This window comes from Saccoglossus kowalevskii, chromosome 3 (assembly GCF_978046115.1).
Source record: "Saccoglossus kowalevskii chromosome 3, keSacKowa6.1, whole genome shotgun sequence".
NCBI classification, from domain to species: Eukaryota; Metazoa; Hemichordata; class Enteropneusta; family Harrimaniidae; genus Saccoglossus; species Saccoglossus kowalevskii.
The window spans coordinates 47,098,565-47,119,161 of NC_140643.1; the positions used below are offsets into that span (position 1 = coordinate 47,098,565).

At 36.9% G+C, this 20,597-nt stretch overlaps 2 protein-coding genes across 2 annotated transcripts in view; both read left to right on the forward strand.

The window, feature by feature from the left end:
- Positions 1-3,837: 3,837 nt before the first annotated feature.
- Positions 3,838-4,920, forward strand: LOC146748028 (uncharacterized). Its single transcript, XM_085497538.1, has one exon. It carries the CDS (start codon positions 3,838-3,840, stop codon positions 4,918-4,920), a length of 1,083 nt encoding a protein of 360 aa, XP_085353664.1.
- Positions 4,921-8,959: 4,039 nt separating this feature from the next.
- Positions 8,960-20,597, forward strand: part of LOC100366478 (ATP synthase F(1) complex subunit gamma, mitochondrial-like) — a 32,026-nt gene continuing 20,388 nt past the window's right edge. The window contains exons 1-3 of the mRNA XM_002739503.4: positions 8,960-9,149; positions 17,280-17,314; positions 17,428-17,559. Of these exons, the coding sequence (XP_002739549.1) occupies positions 9,106-9,149; positions 17,280-17,314; positions 17,428-17,559 (211 nt within the window). The 5' untranslated portion in view covers positions 8,960-9,105. The remainder of the gene's footprint in view (positions 9,150-17,279; positions 17,315-17,427; positions 17,560-20,597) is intronic.

Here is a 20,597-nt window from a genome sequence, read left to right on the forward strand (position 1 = left end):
TTTAGCCATTTATAACTGTCAGCTGGATCTAACATCATTAATATATTTAGCCATTTATAACTGTCAGCTAGATCTAACATCATTGATATATTTAGCCATTTATAACTGTCAGCTAGATCTAACATCATTGATATATTTAGCCATTTATAACTGTCAGCTAGACCTAACATCATTGATATATTTAGCCATTTATAAATGTCAGCTGGATGTAACATCATTGATATATTTAGCCATTTATAACTGTCAGGTAGATCTAACATCATTGATATATTTAGCCATTTATAACTGTCAGCTAGACCTAACATCATTGATATACCTAGCCATTTATAACTACCAGCTAGATCTAACATCATTGATATACCTAGCCATTTATAACTATCAGCTAGATCTAACATCATTGATATACCTAGCCATTTATAAGTGTCAGCTAGACCTAACATCATTGATATATTTAGCCATTTATAACTGTCAGCTAGATCTAACATCATTGATATATTTAGCCATTTATAACTGTCAGCTAGATCTAACATCATTGATATATTTAGCCATTTATAACTGTCAGCTAATTCTAACATCATTGATATATTTAGCCATTTATAACTGTCAGCTAGATATAACATCATTGATATATTTAGCCATTTAGAACTGTCAGCTAAATGAATCTGTTGTATAGCCATTTATAACTATCAGCTCGATCTAACATCATTGATATATTTATAACTGTCAGCTAGATGCATCTGTTGTATGGCCATTTATAACTATCAGCTAGATCTAACATCATTGATATATTTAGCCATTTATAACTGTCAGCTAGATCTAACATCATTGATATATTTAGCCATTTATAACTGTCAGCTAGATCTAACATCATTGGTATATTTAGCCATTTATAACTGTCGGCTAGATCTAACATCATTGATATATTTAGCCATTTATAACTGTCAGCTAGATCTAACATCATTGATATATTTAGCCATTTATAACTGTCGGCTAGATCTAACATCATTGATATATTTAGCCATTTATAACTGTCAGCTAGATCTAACATCATTGATATACCTAGCCATTTATAACTGTCAGCTACACCTAACACCATTGATATATTTAGCCATTTATAACTGTCAGCTAGACCTAACATCATTGATATATTTAGCCATTTATAACTGTCAGCTAGATCTAACATCATTGATATACCTAGCCATTTATAACTGTCAGCTAGACCTAACATCATTGATATATTTAGCCATTTATAACTGTCAGCTAGACCTAACATCATTGATATATTTAGCCATTTATAACTGTCAGCTGGATCTAACATCATATAACTACCAGCTAGATCTAACATCATTGATATACCTAGCCATTTATAACTATCAGCTAGATCTAACAGCATTGATATACCTAGCCATTTATAAGTGTCAGCTAGACCTAACATCATTGATATATTTAGCCATTTATAACTGTCGGCTAGATCTAACATCATTGATATATTTAGCCATTTATAACTGTCAGCTAGACCTAACATCATTGATATATTTAGCCATTTATAACTGTCAGCTAGACCTAACATCATTGATACATTTAGCCATTTATAACTGTAGTACGAGGAGACAAACAAACGTGGGCAATCAAATATGTAAATATGCGCTCTCACATCTGGGCGTACACACTAATGCCTATTGACAAATACGCATACCAAATGAAAACTCGGTAACATTGAATGTTTAAAAACTATATTTAATAAAATAACAAACGATCAGTAATACATTGTTAATGTAATATCACGAATAACTCACTATTTCCTATAGATACACGTTCGCAACTAGTTTTTGTAAATAAAACGACTTTAGTTTACTGGTGTTCAGTGGATGGCACTGGTGGCAACTGGGGTGCAACATTGGGTGTAATTGGTTTGGTCACCGGCTGGGTTTCAGTTGCAAGTGGTGGTGGTGATGCGTGAGCAACATTGGGCACTGGTGACCCCATCGGGTATGATGTGCCAGGCAACAATGGAAACGGTACTTGTGGATAAGCGATTTGTGATGCGTCGAAAATATTTACGTATCCTGGTGAATATTGAAACTAGTCAGTGCCAGGTTGATAATAAGGAGCAGTGAGATAGCTGTATGGAAAGTTTATATGTGAAGGCGTGATGCCAGTCACACACGTGTTTAGGGAGTTACGGTTCCAAGATACCACAGGTATTGGTAATGTACTGCATTCACCGGTGGTCACTGTTGCAGTTGGGTGACGCGCAGCTGTTCTCGCTGGCGTCACATCAACATGTTCGAGTGGGCGAGCGTCTCGGCGTGCGGTTTCAGGAAATACCACATCACGTTGTTTTACCATCTCTCTGACTGGGTTGGGAACTTTTGTACCAGGACGGTATTTGTCAGCTCTGTTGTGTTTACGATTGAAATTGTCTATAATATTCACAAATGTCTTGCTCATGACACTGAGATTCTCTGTTATTTTACCGTTGTAGTATTTTTCCAAGATCGCTGCATCGGCTTTGATGACTGGCGTACGGGGTACAATACCTGAGGCAGTTCGTATTAAGTATTTACTCCGGTTTGCATTCACCAGTGCTGTGTATATCCGTGAGTAGAATGATGTACTAGTGGTTTCATAAGCAGTTTTTTTCACATCCAAACTGCTGTTCTTCTTTTTTATTTCAACAGTAAGTTTACCGACTAATTCACTAGCCGATTGAACTTCTTTTCGTTGCTCCGCATGTTCAGAAACTAGACCGCACTGTTCTGCCGTAACGCACGCTGGAAATGGACAGTTGCGCTTGTCATGACTTCCGTACGTGTGACATCGTGTGCATTTTTTCTCACCAACCTCTCTCCTAGGTTCGTTGCAATAACGCTCCAGGGGATCACCGTGCTTTTGTTTGGCAACAGTTAGTTCCTTCTCCAAAATTTCGATTTCGTTTTCTAAACCTTCAATCGATAATTCGAATGGCGACTGGAAATGATACTGACCCCATTCGACGTCGTCCTCATGCTCGCATGAATGGCCATCTGTTTCTAGTGCAGCATTTCTCGTGCATCTTTCGCCATGGTCACAAGGTGGTTGTTGGGAACGGAAAAGTCTTTTCGCGATGCTACCATTTCGTTGATTGATGGCACTATGATGACCATCACTGCCGGTTGGACTGTCATCAGAATCTAAGTTTTGCAGTCCAAGTTTTGACTGCGGTGTTTGTAATTTGGCGACTGCGTTGCTGCAGTTTATGCAGCTCTCTTGGTCGTGGTATACGTTGCGAGGCGACTGCGTTGATAACCATGCGTCTGTGCACTGAGCTTGCTCTGGTTTCAAATTTGTCGAAATCGCATGGTTTGAAGAATTGTAGTGACGTCTCTGATGGAAAATCAAGCCTTTCAAAGTCCGCATAATATTTCATGAGAGATGGATCTATCGATCTCAAAAAACATTCCAGCGACTTTCGTTGAGGTGTCCCACTAACGTCCATTTTGACTGAACTGGGAAACACGCGGGGAAACGCTGAGAGATCTGCAAACTTGTGCGTCACGGTGACGTCACGCGTTGGAGACCGATCTTATATGGGGTACACGTAGGTCCGAGCAGTCTTCAAAAGAAAAAAAATGGTTATAGTCTGCTGCAATGCATTATACTCGTTCTAAACAATGACATTTCTCGGAAAAGACTAAAACAAAAATGCACGAATGCGTTTCACATTCTAGGATTCATAGTTTTGAAATCAGCTGGGCATGGCGCTATATGTGCGAACGTAAGACAATATCGTAGTGGTAAATGCAAATGGAACAATGTTACAGCTTATATGACGGGAAGAACATTTGTATTTGCAGAATGGAAACTAATGCAAAAGGTCGTAGTTTCAGTCGAGGCAAGCCTTTGAGCAAAAATCTCCGTGGTTTAATTGTGACGGAAATGGTGTTTTCGGGAGGAGACGAGCATTCTGGAAATTACCCGGTAGGCATGGTGAAAAAAATATCTGACAAGCTCAGGGTTGACAAATCTACTGTTCGTCGAATCTGGAAAACACATTGCGAAACTGGAGACATTGAAACTATGCCGAAAGGTGGTGACCGAAGAGGGAAATTATCTGGCCAAGACGTAGATTTCATAGAGACACTGAAACGAGAACGTCCATCGATGACGTATCAAGAAATCAGAGATAGGTTATTACAGTATTCCCAGATAGATGACATTCACGTCAGTAGCATCGGACGTGCCGTTCGTGATAAACTTGGCAGAGGGCCGTGGACAAACAAAAAGATGACAATTCCTCATGCAGCAAGATTCAATGATGAAAATATGGAATACACGCAGGCGTTCTTAGATTATTTGCATACGAAAAATCCTGCTACATTGAAGTTTATGGATGAGTGTGGAGTGAAAATTAACACGGGACAGTCCGCTTATGGACATTCACAGAGAGGAGTCCGGTGCGTTGAAATCGGTCGTTATATTGCGGGACCGAATCACACTCTCAATTTTATAGTTGGTCTGAATGCCTCTATGTTTGCATCAGTAATTCCGGGTCCATCAAATGCAAACCAATTTGTTATTTTCTTCACTGAAGCAACGGAAGCGTTCACTGTTGACGGCGAACCAGTGTTAACACCAGGTGATACAGTTGTTGTGGACAATGCCCCGATTCATCTCCACGAGGCAGAAAGGTTGCTTTTTAATTTAATGGATGATTTTGGCATTGAATTAGTTTATCTTCTAACTTATTCTCCAGATTTCAATCCTGCTGAAAACTGCTTTAACAAATTGAAAATCACACTTAAACGTGACTACTACAGGGAATTATTGCACGAGAACTTACCTATTGCTGTATATGACGCACTTTCCGAAATAACACCACATGATACTTGGGAATTCTTTAATGCAACTGGCTACTTAAATATGAATCTCAATCTATAGATTTTCAAATAAATGCAGCTTGGCAACTCAAACTAAACAACCTTTTTCAGGTTTATTTAATCTCTTTTTTTTTATTAGAAGTCTGATAATTTGTATGTGTGTATGTGCGAGTTGATAAACTAAAGTCTATATGTATAATGTTTGAAATAATATTACCTTGCATTCGATACAAATTAAAACACGAGAGTGTAATACTTCCATGATTTAATATAAGCTATACATTTTTATGACCAACAAGGCTGTGGACAGCGTGTTCTCTATACATTATTTGCATCGACTTCGATGGCCACTAAGCTTCAATGTAACTAAATTAAGGTTGTTACAATTTAATAACGGAACGTCAAAACTACGTGGGTGAGGCAGCTTGATCGAATTCTGTTGTAGATGTCCCCACCACAGCCCTGCGTACCTCCAGAGACAAAGTCCGGGAGCGCACCGTAATTGGTGCGCAAGTTAAAAATAAGTAGTTTCCCAGCCGAAATCGGTTGAAATGACGATAGTTATCCGTAACAACCATTATAAAGTTATCTGAAACTGAAATGTCTTTAAAAAAACGACTAGTAAAGACGGACAAATTCTAAACGCATAGGTACCGGAGGAATTATCCACCAAACGCCGCCATTTTTAATTTCATTCACGCGAGAGAATGCGTTTGTTTTTAGGGCAAAGTAGCCGATTTCATCCACAGTTGGACTCCGAACTGGGAGTTCTGGATATATCTGGTAATCGATCATCATTTTTGGTACCTGGGCATATTATTTCATTAAAAAAGTTATATTTTTCAAAGTCCCGGACTTTGTCTATGGAAGTTCGCAGGGCTGTGGTGGGGACATCTATCAACCGAACGCGTCCCCGTACACACAACACTGTACGCAGGGCTACGCGTTGTGTCGTCACCGGAAGCGCTGTCCCAGCACAAACCTGTGTCATATGACGCCTTACTAGCCGATTTTGGCTAAAATTCCGCTCCGCCGCCTCTTTACAACAGTGTTTATACGCGGAACTTGATATTGCTTTTTACAATTTTGGTTGCTTTTGAATCACATATTTTAGTGAAATATTGTATATAGAGTGAAATAGTATTGTCTGTCATACATAATTTAATCTTTAAAACAACAGAAACTAACACATAATATCGATAATCAAATTTGTGTTTGAAGTTCGAAAGTAGTTGCGTTATTTCCGGTTTCAACTAGTTCGAAAATAGAACGTCCTTGAGCGCAATAAAATCACGCGTAGAACTCCGTCCGAACCAGACTCTAGCAGCGTAAACTTATTGCAATTTGCGCAATTTGGGCCCAGTTTGTTCTTACAAGTTTTCTAAGTTTCATTTATCATTATTTAGTAAACAGGTCTCTGGAACGATTAAATATATACGTAAAATACGTGCCAATCGACGATTGACTTCGAAACGTCGAAATTTCGAACAAACTCCCGGCACACCTTGCGCGATATGCGTCAGATCGGTGTAGAAGACGCCGAACTGCAGCGTCAATGGGTTAGAAGCATTCTCTACCATCGGCCCCACGGACCTCTGTAACCACAACTTGTGCGCACAGTCACTGCGCATCTTCCTCCGCGCACTGAACCCTGAACTACATTTACATAAACACAGAAATGCAAACAAGCGGAGGCACGATCGTCATTCACTGTTTTAGTTTTTCGACTGCTGGATTATCATTTTATATCAAGCTCGGAAGCCGTAAAGCTGAAGCTGATAATATAACGACCATCTTAGAATCGTATTTAGATAAGATTTCCTTATTTTGTTTTTAATAGTATTTTGTTATGCAATCGGTGGAGCAATATTAGGAAATGTTATATCTGAACTCATGATTGCGGATAATTTGTTGGTTTTCGTAAAAACCGTGAAACTTTTAATTTAATTAATAATTATTTTTGTTGCATTGTCAAACACTAAATTTCTTTGTTGTTCGTATTTTTACATGATTTGAGACAGAAGTATGGAGTGTGTAATATCAAGACGTTAATCCACCGGCTAGGCCCAAATAAAGTTACACAAGCCATAGGTCGTGAAACAGGGTCAGCAGATGCAGTATGTCGTTCTGTGTCAATTTTAATGAAGCACTCTTCATCCACTGTAAATCCAGTAGACACACGTATGTAGTTCCGGAAGAAGTTTTACTTCGAGGTACACAAGTACTACAAAAGTTAAGGATATTTATGAAAACCCTTGGACAATCATGTAATGGATTGAAAGGAATTAATTCATCGCCATTTCAGAAATTCAACAAATATGACCTACTAACTAGAGTGGCATTACTCGTGTCAAGATTGAAAACTGGACTCTCAAGTGATAGTGATTCTGATACAAGTACAATATTCATAACGATCAATATCTCGCGTTTTACCATTTTTTTTCAAACCATAGGTTGGTAATACTTGCAATGTCACTTTTATACAAATTATTTCTTTCTCTGCATGATAATGAAATTTAAAGCTAGGGTGCTAAATTGTTTTTTTAGAGATATGGTTACTGTACAAAGTCACCTGTGTAGCTTTATAATACTAATGCATGTCCAGTCAGTAAGCATTTATGGAAAACATCTATAACTAGAGGATGTCTGAAATCTTACTTTTTCAGTAATAAAGTTGTAAATATTTGGAGCACTTTACAACGAATAAGCTTTAAGTGGCCTCAAACATTGTATTATATTAGTATAAGTAAAAAACAAATCATAACACAATGAAAATTTTCACATAGGATTCCAATCTTTATTAATTACCATCATTATGATAAAAATACAGTTCAATTACAACTTGTAACCTTGGGATTATAAATAATTTTTTTGATATTTGGGGACTAATAAAGGTTACCAGGGGCCATGGATATACAGATCTCTTCCATGTTGAGAAAACATCTTTAAATTGACATGTGTACATGTACTTATTTATATATTTTCTGTATAGAAGAAATTGTTGTATTAATTGGAATACTAACATGTTCATAAGTTAATGCTAATCTGATTATAAAGTAAAGGCACATTGATTGATGCAAATGTGTGGTATTATTAATTTATTATTGAATGGATAATGGACGTATATATACATATTATATATGTATAGCAAACATTCTTGTGATATACATGTATACATATAATTTTATAATGGGATTCTATTACATGTATACACTATAAAAATAAAATTATGAAAGTCTAACAAACAAATGATTTGAAATACTACTGTTGTCCAAATGTAGGCACTTGTTCAAGGGTAAACCTTGACCCTCCCAACGCTCAAGGTAGAAGTCTACTCATATACGCAGAATTTATCTATTTTTTAATAAATTGTACTTCTAGGCAATATATTGACTTAAAAAAAGTTGGGGGTCACCAGGTTAATTTTCAAGAAAATCATGGTTGTATTTTAGTGGATAGTGGCTATTTTGGCAGTATTATAGTGCTTTTACCATAGATTCCTATGGCAGAGATATTATGCCATATGTCAAATTGTAGGCTGGTGACATAGGCTGAAAAAAATATATATTGTTAATGAGGGGTACTTTTTGTTTTCCTGAATTTTTTTAAAAACCTTGGTTTTAAAAATGTTGAAAAATGCAATTTTTGCTTAACATTGCGCTCTATGGAATTGTTCTAAAAATTGTTTATTCACCACAGAGACTATTCAGGGAACAAGCCGTAAATTGTGTGTGTTTATCCTTAGATAACTAATACATTTATTTGTTGTCTGAGGTTTATCATCGGTTGCTAGTGTAGTAAAATATTAATCGTCACCGTTGTTTTTCTGCTCACTGTTCTGTGGTTATGGAATGCCCACTTATATAATAAAAATTTTATACAAGGAAAACAAATTACTAGTGGTGGTCGGTGAATCACGGTTTTTAGTAACCGTGGGTGAATAAATAATAGCTTTACGGCTTCCGAGCTTGATATAAAATGATAATCCAGCAGTCGAAAAACTAAAACAGTGAATGACGATCGTGCCTCCGCTTGTTTGCATTTCTGTGTTTATGTAAATGTAGTTCAGGGTTCAGTGCGCGGAGGAAGATGCGCAGTGACTGTGCGCACAAGTTGTGGTTACAGAGGTCCGTGGGGCCGATGGTAGAGAATGAGAAGGTCTATGCTGCAGCTTACATTTTATGAAAGCGAGGCCAAGTGAGCTCACTGCGCATGCTCTGCCTTGTCCTATCTGTTCTCCGGCAAGATGGCTGCCTTAGTTATAAAGAGTGCTGTTTTTGTGCCGCAAGGGTAAGTTTATTACGTTAAAAATACCCACGAGTGTTATCGTTTACTTCTATAATTATGGTTCAATGTGAAATGAAAACTATACTTCACAATTTCTATAGTTTCGACATATTCCGATTAACTTCTCTCGACTAATTTCAAAATGGCGGACCACGGCTGTGAACGTGCACGTACAGTTTTGTCTTGTGGTCTGCTACAAGTAAAATTATTATATTTTTTGGGCTCGCATGAATCGACTGCACAACAAAAAATATTCGGGTGTTTATTGGTCTTAGGCGTATTCCCAGTGATCTATATATTCAGAGTTCTTCTGTGACACCGGCTTTAATAGTGACTGATGCCGGTCAGCATTTGTCAGTGGTTTAGTCAACTTGGCTAGAATGCTTGATGCTGTTAAGGTTGTGTTGATATGGCATATCTGTGGTCATTGTTTTCAAAAGAATTATATATATTATTCACAATAACTAAAGTCTGTGGGATTGTAGATTAAAATTTGGATGTGGGCACCCAAAGTGACACAAATTTCCTGAGAATGGACCCCCCAAGCTTCTTTGAACATTGCTACCCCAAGATTAGCCTCATATTTGCCCCACATGTACTGGTTTTCATCAACTTGTGCATATTGCAAGATTTAGTGGTTCTTTTGTGCACATAAATGTCCTAGAACACGGTATACTGTAGAATACTTTATTTTCGCTTGGAATTTATTTTCGCTGAAGGGATGATTCCGTGAAAATAAAATCCAGCGAATATACTTTTTTTCCCATATTTCACATTAAACTCATCAAAAATCAGTGAAAATAAGTTCCACACAAAACGCCCAAAAAGCTATTTCAGCGAAAATTAATTCCACCGAAAATAAAATATTCCACAGTAATTGGTGAAAAAATATGAACTCTGTTACATGTGCAGAAGCCTCATTTAAAAATACACACTAGGATCAGCTCAGTCACATTGACAAAGAATATTATATTTATGCATCTATTGTGATGGTGTAGATGGCACAGGATACATTAGTTGGAAGGACAGCAAATCAGTATGCATTGCAAATTAAATCCATAGTCTTTGTCACTCAACCTGAATAAGGAAATAACAGGAATGGGTTTTTGAAAATGAACTCAAATGCAATAAATTGTAACCAACGATACATGAAGTATGCAATATAAAATAGCTAAATCAAAGCAAAGACTTGTTAATTTACATGTACATTCAGGATCTTAAAAACTACACATTTACCTTTACCTGTATACAGTACAATGCACACTAGGTCCCAATTTCCCAAGGTCGAGCTCGGCATGATTAGTCACATACGGCGCACATTATTATACTCTGCGTGATCACGGGCGCGACCGATGTTTTTTTCACTACAACAGAAAACATAGTTTCAGTTCTCTTACATTGTTTATGAATGTAGATTAAATAATGGATAAATTGCATAATGTGTTGCAAATAGCGTGGCCAGTGGTAAATTAAACATTGAATGATTGAAATATTTGTATATTTGTTGATTTGTGAGTTGGAAACGGTTACTGTTACCCTGTCTTGTTCTACTTGTCTTGTCTTGTGTACAACTCAATCGCATCCCTATTTCCTAATATGTAATCGACGATATGCTAGTCTGAATTTGATGCGTGAACCGACCAATGTTCACCGTAAGATAACAAAGGTTACACCGAATCACCCTACCCCGATCTTGTAAAACTGGTCTCATTACACAAGATAATGATCGTCACAAACCTTTTTACTCGCCTAAATTCCAACTATAACTCACTATAATTATACTCAAGGCATTTGCGACGTTTAAAGAGGTAAAATGCCACGACAAAGTAAAATTGTTCATTTAAATTACGTGGTGGCATCACGTAGGCATGATGTACGTTTTCTTCACAGTTCAGTCAGAGATCAATGTAACCACATGGTCGGCACCTAATGTCACAGAAATTATGCAAGAAGTTTTCAAATTAAAAATCCCTGTCGAATTATTAAATGGTGTCTCGAAAAGGTATTTTTTATTTGACATCCGCTTAGCACTAATTGTAAGTTCTGCCTTGAACATCAGAAGGTCGCAATTGTTTATGTCGTTCGCACGGGAGATGGAAAATAATGGCATGTTTGTTGCTCTTGCATTTATATGGTAATATTACTACAATTGGCATACTTGTTTTCAGCTTTCAATCTAAATGGATACAGAAAGCCCCAGTAACAAACTAGTATATATATTTTAGAGTCGTCAAGGTTAGAGCTTGGCATGCTCACATATAAAATATTTATTTTTCTGAAAAAATAAATAAATTACACAATTATTACTGTGCTAACATGCTGTTTATTCACACACAGTAACTAAAAAAGATTTACGCTTCCTATTAGTTCAGTGGGATGCGTCTTGGCAGTTGTATCCATGCGCCGCGTTTTAAAAAGTAACGTACTGAATCCCAACTGAAGGTCACATGTTGGAAAATAATAATAATTTGCCTGAACCATGGAGGTATTTATGTTAGAGCTGTGGTTAGTCACAGTCCGTCAACAAGAGAGGGACTGTGGTTTAGCGTTAATCCGATGACACTAAACATACACTGTTTTTGTTAAAAGTCGCTAATAATTTGAAAAAAAATCATCACAGAAATAGTTTTTGGAGCCTGTTAATCGACGCCAGTGGGTAGCTTTCACACACAATTCTGTTGTAACAATGTAGGGTAATCAAAAAATAAGAAGAAATTGCAAACAAATTTTAAAATAGACGAGCTCTAGTTTAGTAAAATCGGCAGATGAAAACCCCAAAATGATCTGTTTCAAAAGTGATAGCGTGACCTCGCATCTGACATATTGATATGCAAACGACTAATTTGTGAAACAAACAGGAGCGGATAAGATAAACAAAAAAGACCAACGATTTCAAACAATGTATTGCATGTTACACCAATGGTTAGTAACTCTGCACACCGCATATGAAAACACGCAAATGGGTTTGAAAAGAATAAAAACAAGATGCGCGCTGACATACATTAAACATGTCCCTGTGTAATACACAACACTGATAACCAACATGCATGTACAAATGTATGTGCAAAAGTACATATTCAGTGGACATCAGAGTCACTAAGGTTCAAAATATGATGTGTAAATGTGAGATGCACCCTGGTGGGACACCGATAGACGCGCCCAGTAACATCATCAAGCCCATGTACGTAAAAAGTCATGACATTTTTATAACATTGACATACAACGTGCATAAAATTGTCTCACTTGTCAGTAGTTTGTTTCACTTACATCAGTGTATGAGATTGGCCATAAATTAATTACAAAATAAGATGCAGAACACATTGTTATTGTTAAATTAGACTACCGCTCATTTTATCGATGATTCCCGCCGTGAGAAAAAACCAATGACAGCTCGGCTTATTTTCTGATAGTCCTATCCTATACATCATCACCTTCCTTCCATTTTTAGCTACGCTGTCGACTTTGTCGAGCGGAGCTTATCATATGAGTGATTGTCCGTCGGCGTCGTCCGTCGTCGTCCGTGTCAATGTTTTACTTTTTCGACTTCTTCTTGAAAACTACAAGCCTGAATGCTTTGACACTTGGTGTATATGTACCTTGGGTAGACCTCTCCTAGGTTTGTTCATTTCATGTTGATATCTTCAATTCTCTAATTTTGGTGAATATTTTTGGTAAAAAGTGATATTTTCGACTTCTTGTTAAAAACCGCAAGTGCAATTGCTTTGATATTACATATATAGATACTACATGTAGACCTTTTTCAGATTTGTTCATTTTGTGATGATATCTTCAATTCTCTAATTTTGGTGAATATTTTTGTCATTTTTGGTAAAAAGTGATATTTTCGACTTCTTGTTAAAAACTGTAAGTCCGATTGCTTTGATACTATACATATTGTTCATTTTCTAATGTCTTCAGTTCTTTAAATGAAATGTGTATTGCTCACAGCGGAGCTATCTCAGCCGATAGGTTGCTTGTTGTCTTTGTTTTAATTTGCGGAGGCTTAATTCCATGAAGACGGTTGTCATCATACCAATTTTCCAGACACTCAAGTATACACACAAAATAGTCAGTTTTGTATTGATCGGCCATCACAAATGTGGAACAGCATTCAGTGTCACAGGATTTTGCGATACATATCAGGTACCGTCACCAATATCATTTATGTATACATTATATTGTGTCATTTAAAATTAGCCACTTCATAAAAATAGGCCAGGATACGATCAGAATAACTCGCGAACATTGCAGCGTTGAGATTTGTGGTTCTGTCCAAACATACTAAATAACACCTACATGACATAAAGAATGCAGTCCACATCAACGCAAATTAAAATACTATCACAATGTACACGTTTTACTTTTTAGTACATTTTGACTGAAGCAATGGAATTATATAAAATTTATATTACCGTAAATGGTAAGCAGTATATTAGGATACAATTAATGTAAAATGTATGCAATGTAGTATTATATGCGGTGCATTCTTGATTTCAGGTATCTTTCGTAAACATCTTTCCTATATTTTTGCTTGGCTTAATTATTATATGTACATGTATTCTTGGAAATTGTACTGGTCGTGGAGTGCAAATGTAGATAGAAAACTGGGACGATATGCACCTAGTCTGAACACTTAAGATGAAAACTTAGTAACCCAATATTGTTAGTCAATATTTGTACAAGTAGAAATTGAAGGCTTGCATGATGTTACGTAACTGTCGCTAGACTAGACTAAACAAGCCAATAATAATAACATAAAAAATCATGGGAAAACGTCTTGATCAGTCTCCAATAATAGTTACACGGCAAAATATCGGTGACCGGTCGGCATCACGATAATTAACAGGAATCGCATGAGTAAAATGCATCGCACTATGCAACAAAACAAATGTTTAGTACATGTACAAAGTAACAACAGAGTTACGTAAATCTCTTTACCTCCATGGTAAATCCATACATACTATTGGCTAGCGGTGCCCTCAAAAGTCGACGTCATGGCAACCAGCTAGACGCTTTTCATTTTTCTTTTGTTGCGTCTAGGTCTCGGCGACACTTACCGCATTGGCATTTTAAATAAAAAAAATCTTACCGATGTTCGCGTGAACACAGGACAGGGAGAACTTGACAGTTATGTTATGTCTTAGTTTAAAGCGGTTATTATATTATCTAATTCGAAAACATACTTGTATAATTTCTGTTGCTGACATTCTACTTAAAATTAGAGAAAGAGACAAACTTCGGAGGCGTGCACGTACTTTATGTGATGTTACTGTCCTAAACCAATATAGAGCCAAACGTAATCTGGTAGTTAATTTAATCAAGGCCGCTAAGAAAAACCATTATATTCAACTTATCAAAATCAATAGCTCCAACAGTGCCGCCTTGTGGAAAACCCTTAACGATTTGATCAATGGTGGTAAATCTAACTCTCTCAACGTTCATATTTCAGTTGGCAATAACTTCGAAAAAATTGTTAATAATTTCAATACACATTTTGCTTCTGTTGCCGACAAGTTACGACCCAATGTTTCAGTGGGTGATTCATATTTTACGAATTTACGGAAGTTTATTTATACTCGACAATTTGTTATTCTGCCGGTCACATGCCAGTTTGTGAAGAACCAACTGTTTTCACTATCTAGTTCTAAGTCAGCTGGCCTTGACAATACATCATCTAAACTTTTGCGTATTTCTGCTCCATTCATTTGTGAAAGTATTGTTTATTTATTCAACCTCAGCATTTCATCAGGTATTTTTCCAGACATGTTTAAGCATGCCAAAGTTATTCCAATACACAAGGGAGGGTCCCAGGACTTGTGTAATTTTCGTCCAATTTCGCTTCTCCCGATAATCTCAAAAATCTTTGAAAAACACGTGCATGATCACTTATACCATTATTTGAACAGTAATGATTTACTAGTAATTTCTAAATCGCAGTCAGGTTTTCGGAAATCACATTCTTGCCATACAGCTACAATGTATGATTAAGCTATGCGATGCATTACTTAGCAATATGGATGATGGCTTATTGTGTGGTTTGCTTTTCCTTGATTTAAGCAAGGCGTTTGATATGGTAGATAAACATGTATTATTAAGTAAGCTCTCAATTTATGGCATTTCTCCAATCTCCCTTGTTTGGTTTAATTCTTATTTAACTGACAGAAAGCAAGTTGTGTATTTGATGGGTAAACAGTCGGATGCTGTTAATATTCGACATGGCGTACCACAGGGTTCGATTTTAGGACCATTATTATTTCTTCTATTTATTAATGACCTACCATTATTCCTTGAAAACAGTTCCATTGATATGTATGCGAACGATCAAACTCTGTTATCATCTGGACCAAGTATCAATGTAGTCACAAAGTGCATTAATGATGATGTTTGGCCAATTTTGCGTTGGGTTAATTGCAATTACATGTCAATCAACACATCTAAATCAAAATCTATGCTTCTTGGATCCCGTCAAAGGCTAAATAATATTCGCGAAGATTTTCTGGTTAACTTCAATGGTGAAATAACAGTCAGTTTCGAAAAGTCGCTCGGGGTGGTTTTAGATAAAACTCTATCATGGGATCATCATGTTGATATGCTTTGTAAAAAGCATACCCAAAGAATTGGTGTTCTTATGAGAGTTCGCAGCTTCTTACCTATTTCCGTCAGAAGAACATTGTATTTTTCATTTATTCAGTCGTTATTGGACTATTGCTGTATAGTATGGGGAAATACAAGTCAATCAAATTGATGTCGGGTGTATAAGCTTCAGAAAAGGGCAGTTCGTGTGATTTCCTCTGACAACTTTAGCCAATCGTCGTTTGAACTGTTCAAAAACATAGTATCTTGCCTATCGATTACAGAATTTCATATTTTCTAGGTATCGTAATGTATATGGCAACCAATGGCTTGGCGCCTTTATATATAAGTGAAATGTTCAGTCCTATCTCCCAAACCCACAAGTATAGTACACGTTCCTCTCTTAAAAATAATTTACGCATTACTAAATGGAAAACATCCATGGGTCAGAGGACGATTCAGTATAGAGGGGTAACCCTATGGAATAACTTGCCATTCCATATCAGAAATTCAGCCTCTTTAGGCATTTTTAAGAAAACCTACAAAATTTATCTTAGTGAAAAATTTGTTCTAAATGGCTCAAGCCTATAATATGTATATTGTGTTTATTGTCCCTACAGAGGGCCCAATGAAAATTACTTTATTGTATATTGGCCTACCCTCTTTAAATAAAGTGTTAAATAAATAAATAAATTGTTTTAGCATGGAGGTTTCAGTTACGACATTGTCATTGACCTTGCGCAATTGCTCCACGTAAAACAATTTTACTTTGTCGTAGCATTTTACCTCTATGAACGTCGTGATGACGGTTTATACATTGGAATTTAAGTGAACACAGACAGTTTGTGACGATTATTTTGTCACAAAATGACTCGTTTTACAGATCGGTGCAGGGGTGAATCAAGACATCAGTAATATAATGGTGGACCAGGGACTGACTGATTTACATGCATGGCAAAATTACTCGTATATCATCAAAACAACATAACATATATTTGGAAATCGGGTTGTCACTGAAGTTTCGGCACAGAGCGTTTTTGTTTTGTTTTTACAACTACCAATGATATGAAATCGACAATCAGATACACATACACACACCCACGCAAATCTCACAAAACGATCGGTTCTGTAAAGATTAAGTTCCACTCGCGGATATAATTCAATCTGACAAATCTTAATGATGAAATCAACAAAACAAACATTTTTGAACTTTTCAAACAACACTTGTGTAACCACGCTGAAGTGATATTTTATGTTTTGGTGTTCCAAGAAATACCGGTCGCGCCTGTGATCGCGCCAAGTTAAATAAAGTGCGCCATATTTAACTGACTGCGCATAGCTCGACCTTGGGCTCGCTTTTTTGAGGGAGAGTCCTTTTAATAACCTCGCCACTGGCACGACATTGGCGAGACATGGCCTCACCATTGCTTCGCCAATGGCGAGAACACATGGGTCCTTGTGTGCACATTGTACTGTAGTTTCTTTACATTACTGGACCATGATGTCTTCTATATTGTATTTATATTATTATTAACAATTTATTTTGTACACAATTTTTAGCATCAGCACAAGAAATATGGCCACTCTGAAAGAAAGTAAGTAACCACAGGTTGGAATTGATGTGTTGATAGAATAATATTTTTTTTTGTTTACGTAAATACTACTGTTGAAGGAAAATGAGGTTTCAATATTCAGTATTGTTTTTCAGTTCGTCTTCGTCTCAGGTCAGTTAAAAATATTCAAAAGATCACCAAGTCAATGAAAATGGTGTCTGCATCCAAGTACAATCGTGCTGAAAGAGAACTGAAACCGGCTAAAGCGTATGGATTGGGTGCTTCAGGTATGTACTACTCATTAAAGGATGAAAAAAGATTTAAAAAAAATTGAGTTGTATTGAATATAAAATGTAACTATGGTCCATCTGAGTCAGTCAATTGTGTATTTGACCAGTTTGGAGTGTTTTTGTATTTTAGCTTCGCTGTCGACTTTGTCGAGCGGAGCTTATCATATGAGTGATTGTCCGGTGACAGTGTCAATGTTTTACTTTTTCGACTTCTTCTTGAAAACTACAAGCCTGAATGCTTTGATACTTGGTGTATATGTACCTTGGGTAGACCTCTCTTAGATTTGTTCATTTCATGATGATATCTTCAATTCCCCAATTTTGATGAATATTTTTGTCATTTTTGGTAAAAAGTGATATTTTGGACTTCTTGTTAAAAACCTGCAAGTCCGATTGCTTTGTTACTATACATATGTTCATTTTCAAATAATATCTTCTGTTCTTTAATTGCAATGTTCATTGCTAACAGCAGAGTTATCTCAGCCGACAGGCTGCTTGTTTAAAGGGGAACCGATACTATAAATAAGGGTCAATGTATGCTAATCCGAACCAAGCCGCTAACATCGTGGCTGGAGCTCGGGGGGAAAAGTGCCATTTACAATGTTTGGAGATCAAGCTGTGGTTCCAAATACATATCCACGGCGGCATGAATATGTACGCCAGCGATTACACTCGTCTGGTTGGACTTTTGATGTATAAATGTTATTTTCGGTCGAAACGTGCCGCGACCAGTGAAAATCACGAGTTTAAAATGGTGGCTGATGTATGCAAAATCCCTGTCAATCACAGTTTGAGTAAACGAAAATGTAAATCCCCTAGATGTTTATTCAATCTACAAAGCTTGTTGGTTTACAAACAGCATTATCGTTACGTAGTTTGTCTATGTCTAACCATCGGTAACACTGGGACATGATGATACAAGACAGTAAACAATGTCAATAACATTAGGTTGTGGGCTTTCGAATATCCATTGCAATAAATTAAATGAAGAAAAAGAAGAAATTCGCGAAAGCGCGAAAATAAAACAACGCAAAAATTTCCCGTTGGAATGTAAACACAATACCCAAGTCAAAACAACACTCACTCCTGACCCACAATCTTACGAATTTTACCGTGGTCATTGGCGCCTATTCAAGACTACTATGTTTATTGTGGTCAGCGTGAATGGGTAAAGCTTTGCTTCGACAATTAGCTGTTATCACCGTAAAAATGTTAAATTAGTCTTCAAATGGTCAGTTTATCATCAAAAACAACTAATATATTGATTTAAAAAAAACGTGCCGTCTTCCCATCAAAACAGAGGTAAAAGATCGTGCTGGAACATCGGCAAATCTCCTCCGTTATGGTAATTTGAACACGTTGGCATCACAGAGTATTTTGATTGGCTGATTAGCGATTTGACCTATAAGATGTCGAACATTTGCATGCGACCAGAATCATTTGTTTACGATGAAACTAAATTGAAATTTACTTGCATTTCAGAATAATTCAACGAGTTTACTTTTTGTACTTTATTAATAATCACTATCGAGTAATAATAATAATTTTGAAACGTAGCATGGTCGGATTGCGCTACCGTGATTATTTGCCACTAAGCAATGCAGTGTTCGTTTTTTAAAAACTTTTTTTTTGGAACGCCAGAACGATGTTGGTTACTACTATGTGGACTTTTTTCTTTTGATTGTACGGCAAAGACTTTTCTAAGGGACGAAACTTTTTGTATAACTTTCTAGACAGTCTGGAAAAAGGAAGGGGTACAGTGAATAAGTGTCAGACTGCAATGAGCTGCAAATGGTAGTTGTGTAATACTGGTAGGCATGGAGGAAATAACCGTTCTGTTAGAGGTTCCAAGTTTCGGATATCAACAAGACATTGGCCTGACTGCTTCGTATGATGTTACCCTTTGTTTTATATTTCGCAAAATACTTCGACAGCTCAAAACCACAGAATCAGATGTTTCCATAGCACACACCACACAGTACAAGAAGTAAATACACCATGCTTGAAAAGCATGAACAACCAGGTCTTATCATAAGAAAATAAATCAGTTTTTGTTTCTGTATTTGACTGTAGGACGAAACGGCACCCAGGCAACACGTCACAGGCAGTTCCAATTCATATATTTCACAATAGATCGTTTTCATTCATGCGTCGCATATATGTCCAGAAAATTCAATCAAGTGTATGTGTGTATTTATATTCTATTTTTGGATTCTTATTTATAATAAATACAATGCTTCAGAATGGTCGTTAAAATTGAGTCTACGGTAAAATTGTTTTGACAGAACGCTCTTCTCCCCATCACCGCTCATTTGATTTTGACTGTAAAGTCAACCCAAGGTTCACCCACCAGATCACAAGAACTCAACCACCCCTGTACATTTTGATTTTCCACACGAGTGTCGTAAACTGGTTACATGATAAGCCTGTGATGTCGCGGCGACTTTTCTTTACTAATGATTTTGATAACCTGTACTTATAGTATACAGTTTTCACACTTGTTATATTAGCAGTCTGGAGGAGTAGTATGTATACAGAATGTGCATAGGAAGTTTCGTTCTGAGGTTTACTGTATACAAGATCAGTACCGACAATAGACCCACGCAACGGAAACAGACAAATAAACTTGAGTCGGGGGATTTTCTTCGCGACCGTTTAGCAACAATCTGGTCGTGTGTATCCGGTGGACTGCTGACTTCTCTTGTTGGCCATCATCAACTTGAATTAGTTCCGCGTCGTATTTTTCCGACGATGTATATATTACCGAGCGCGCGATGTTTCAAATCATGGCACATGAAGACTGCTCTGTATTTGTTTGAAATTCAATTGCTATGTTATATTTAAACAAGCACATTGTAATCCGTTCTTAGGATGTTTATATCAGTTGTTTTGTGGGATTAGCGGTACAGGGGGAAATATAAGCATTCATTTACTCAGTGGACAGAGGCGGAGTTAATTACCCATGAGCACTTGGTGCAATCCAAGGGATTGAGCGGTTCCCCTTTAAGGCACACATCCTCGGTCACTGGCATTGT

Coding starts and splice junctions, on each gene's coding strand:
- LOC146748028 (XM_085497538.1), top strand. CDS start 3,838: ATGGAAACTAATGCAAAAGGTCGTAGTTTCAGTCGAGGCAAGCCTTTG.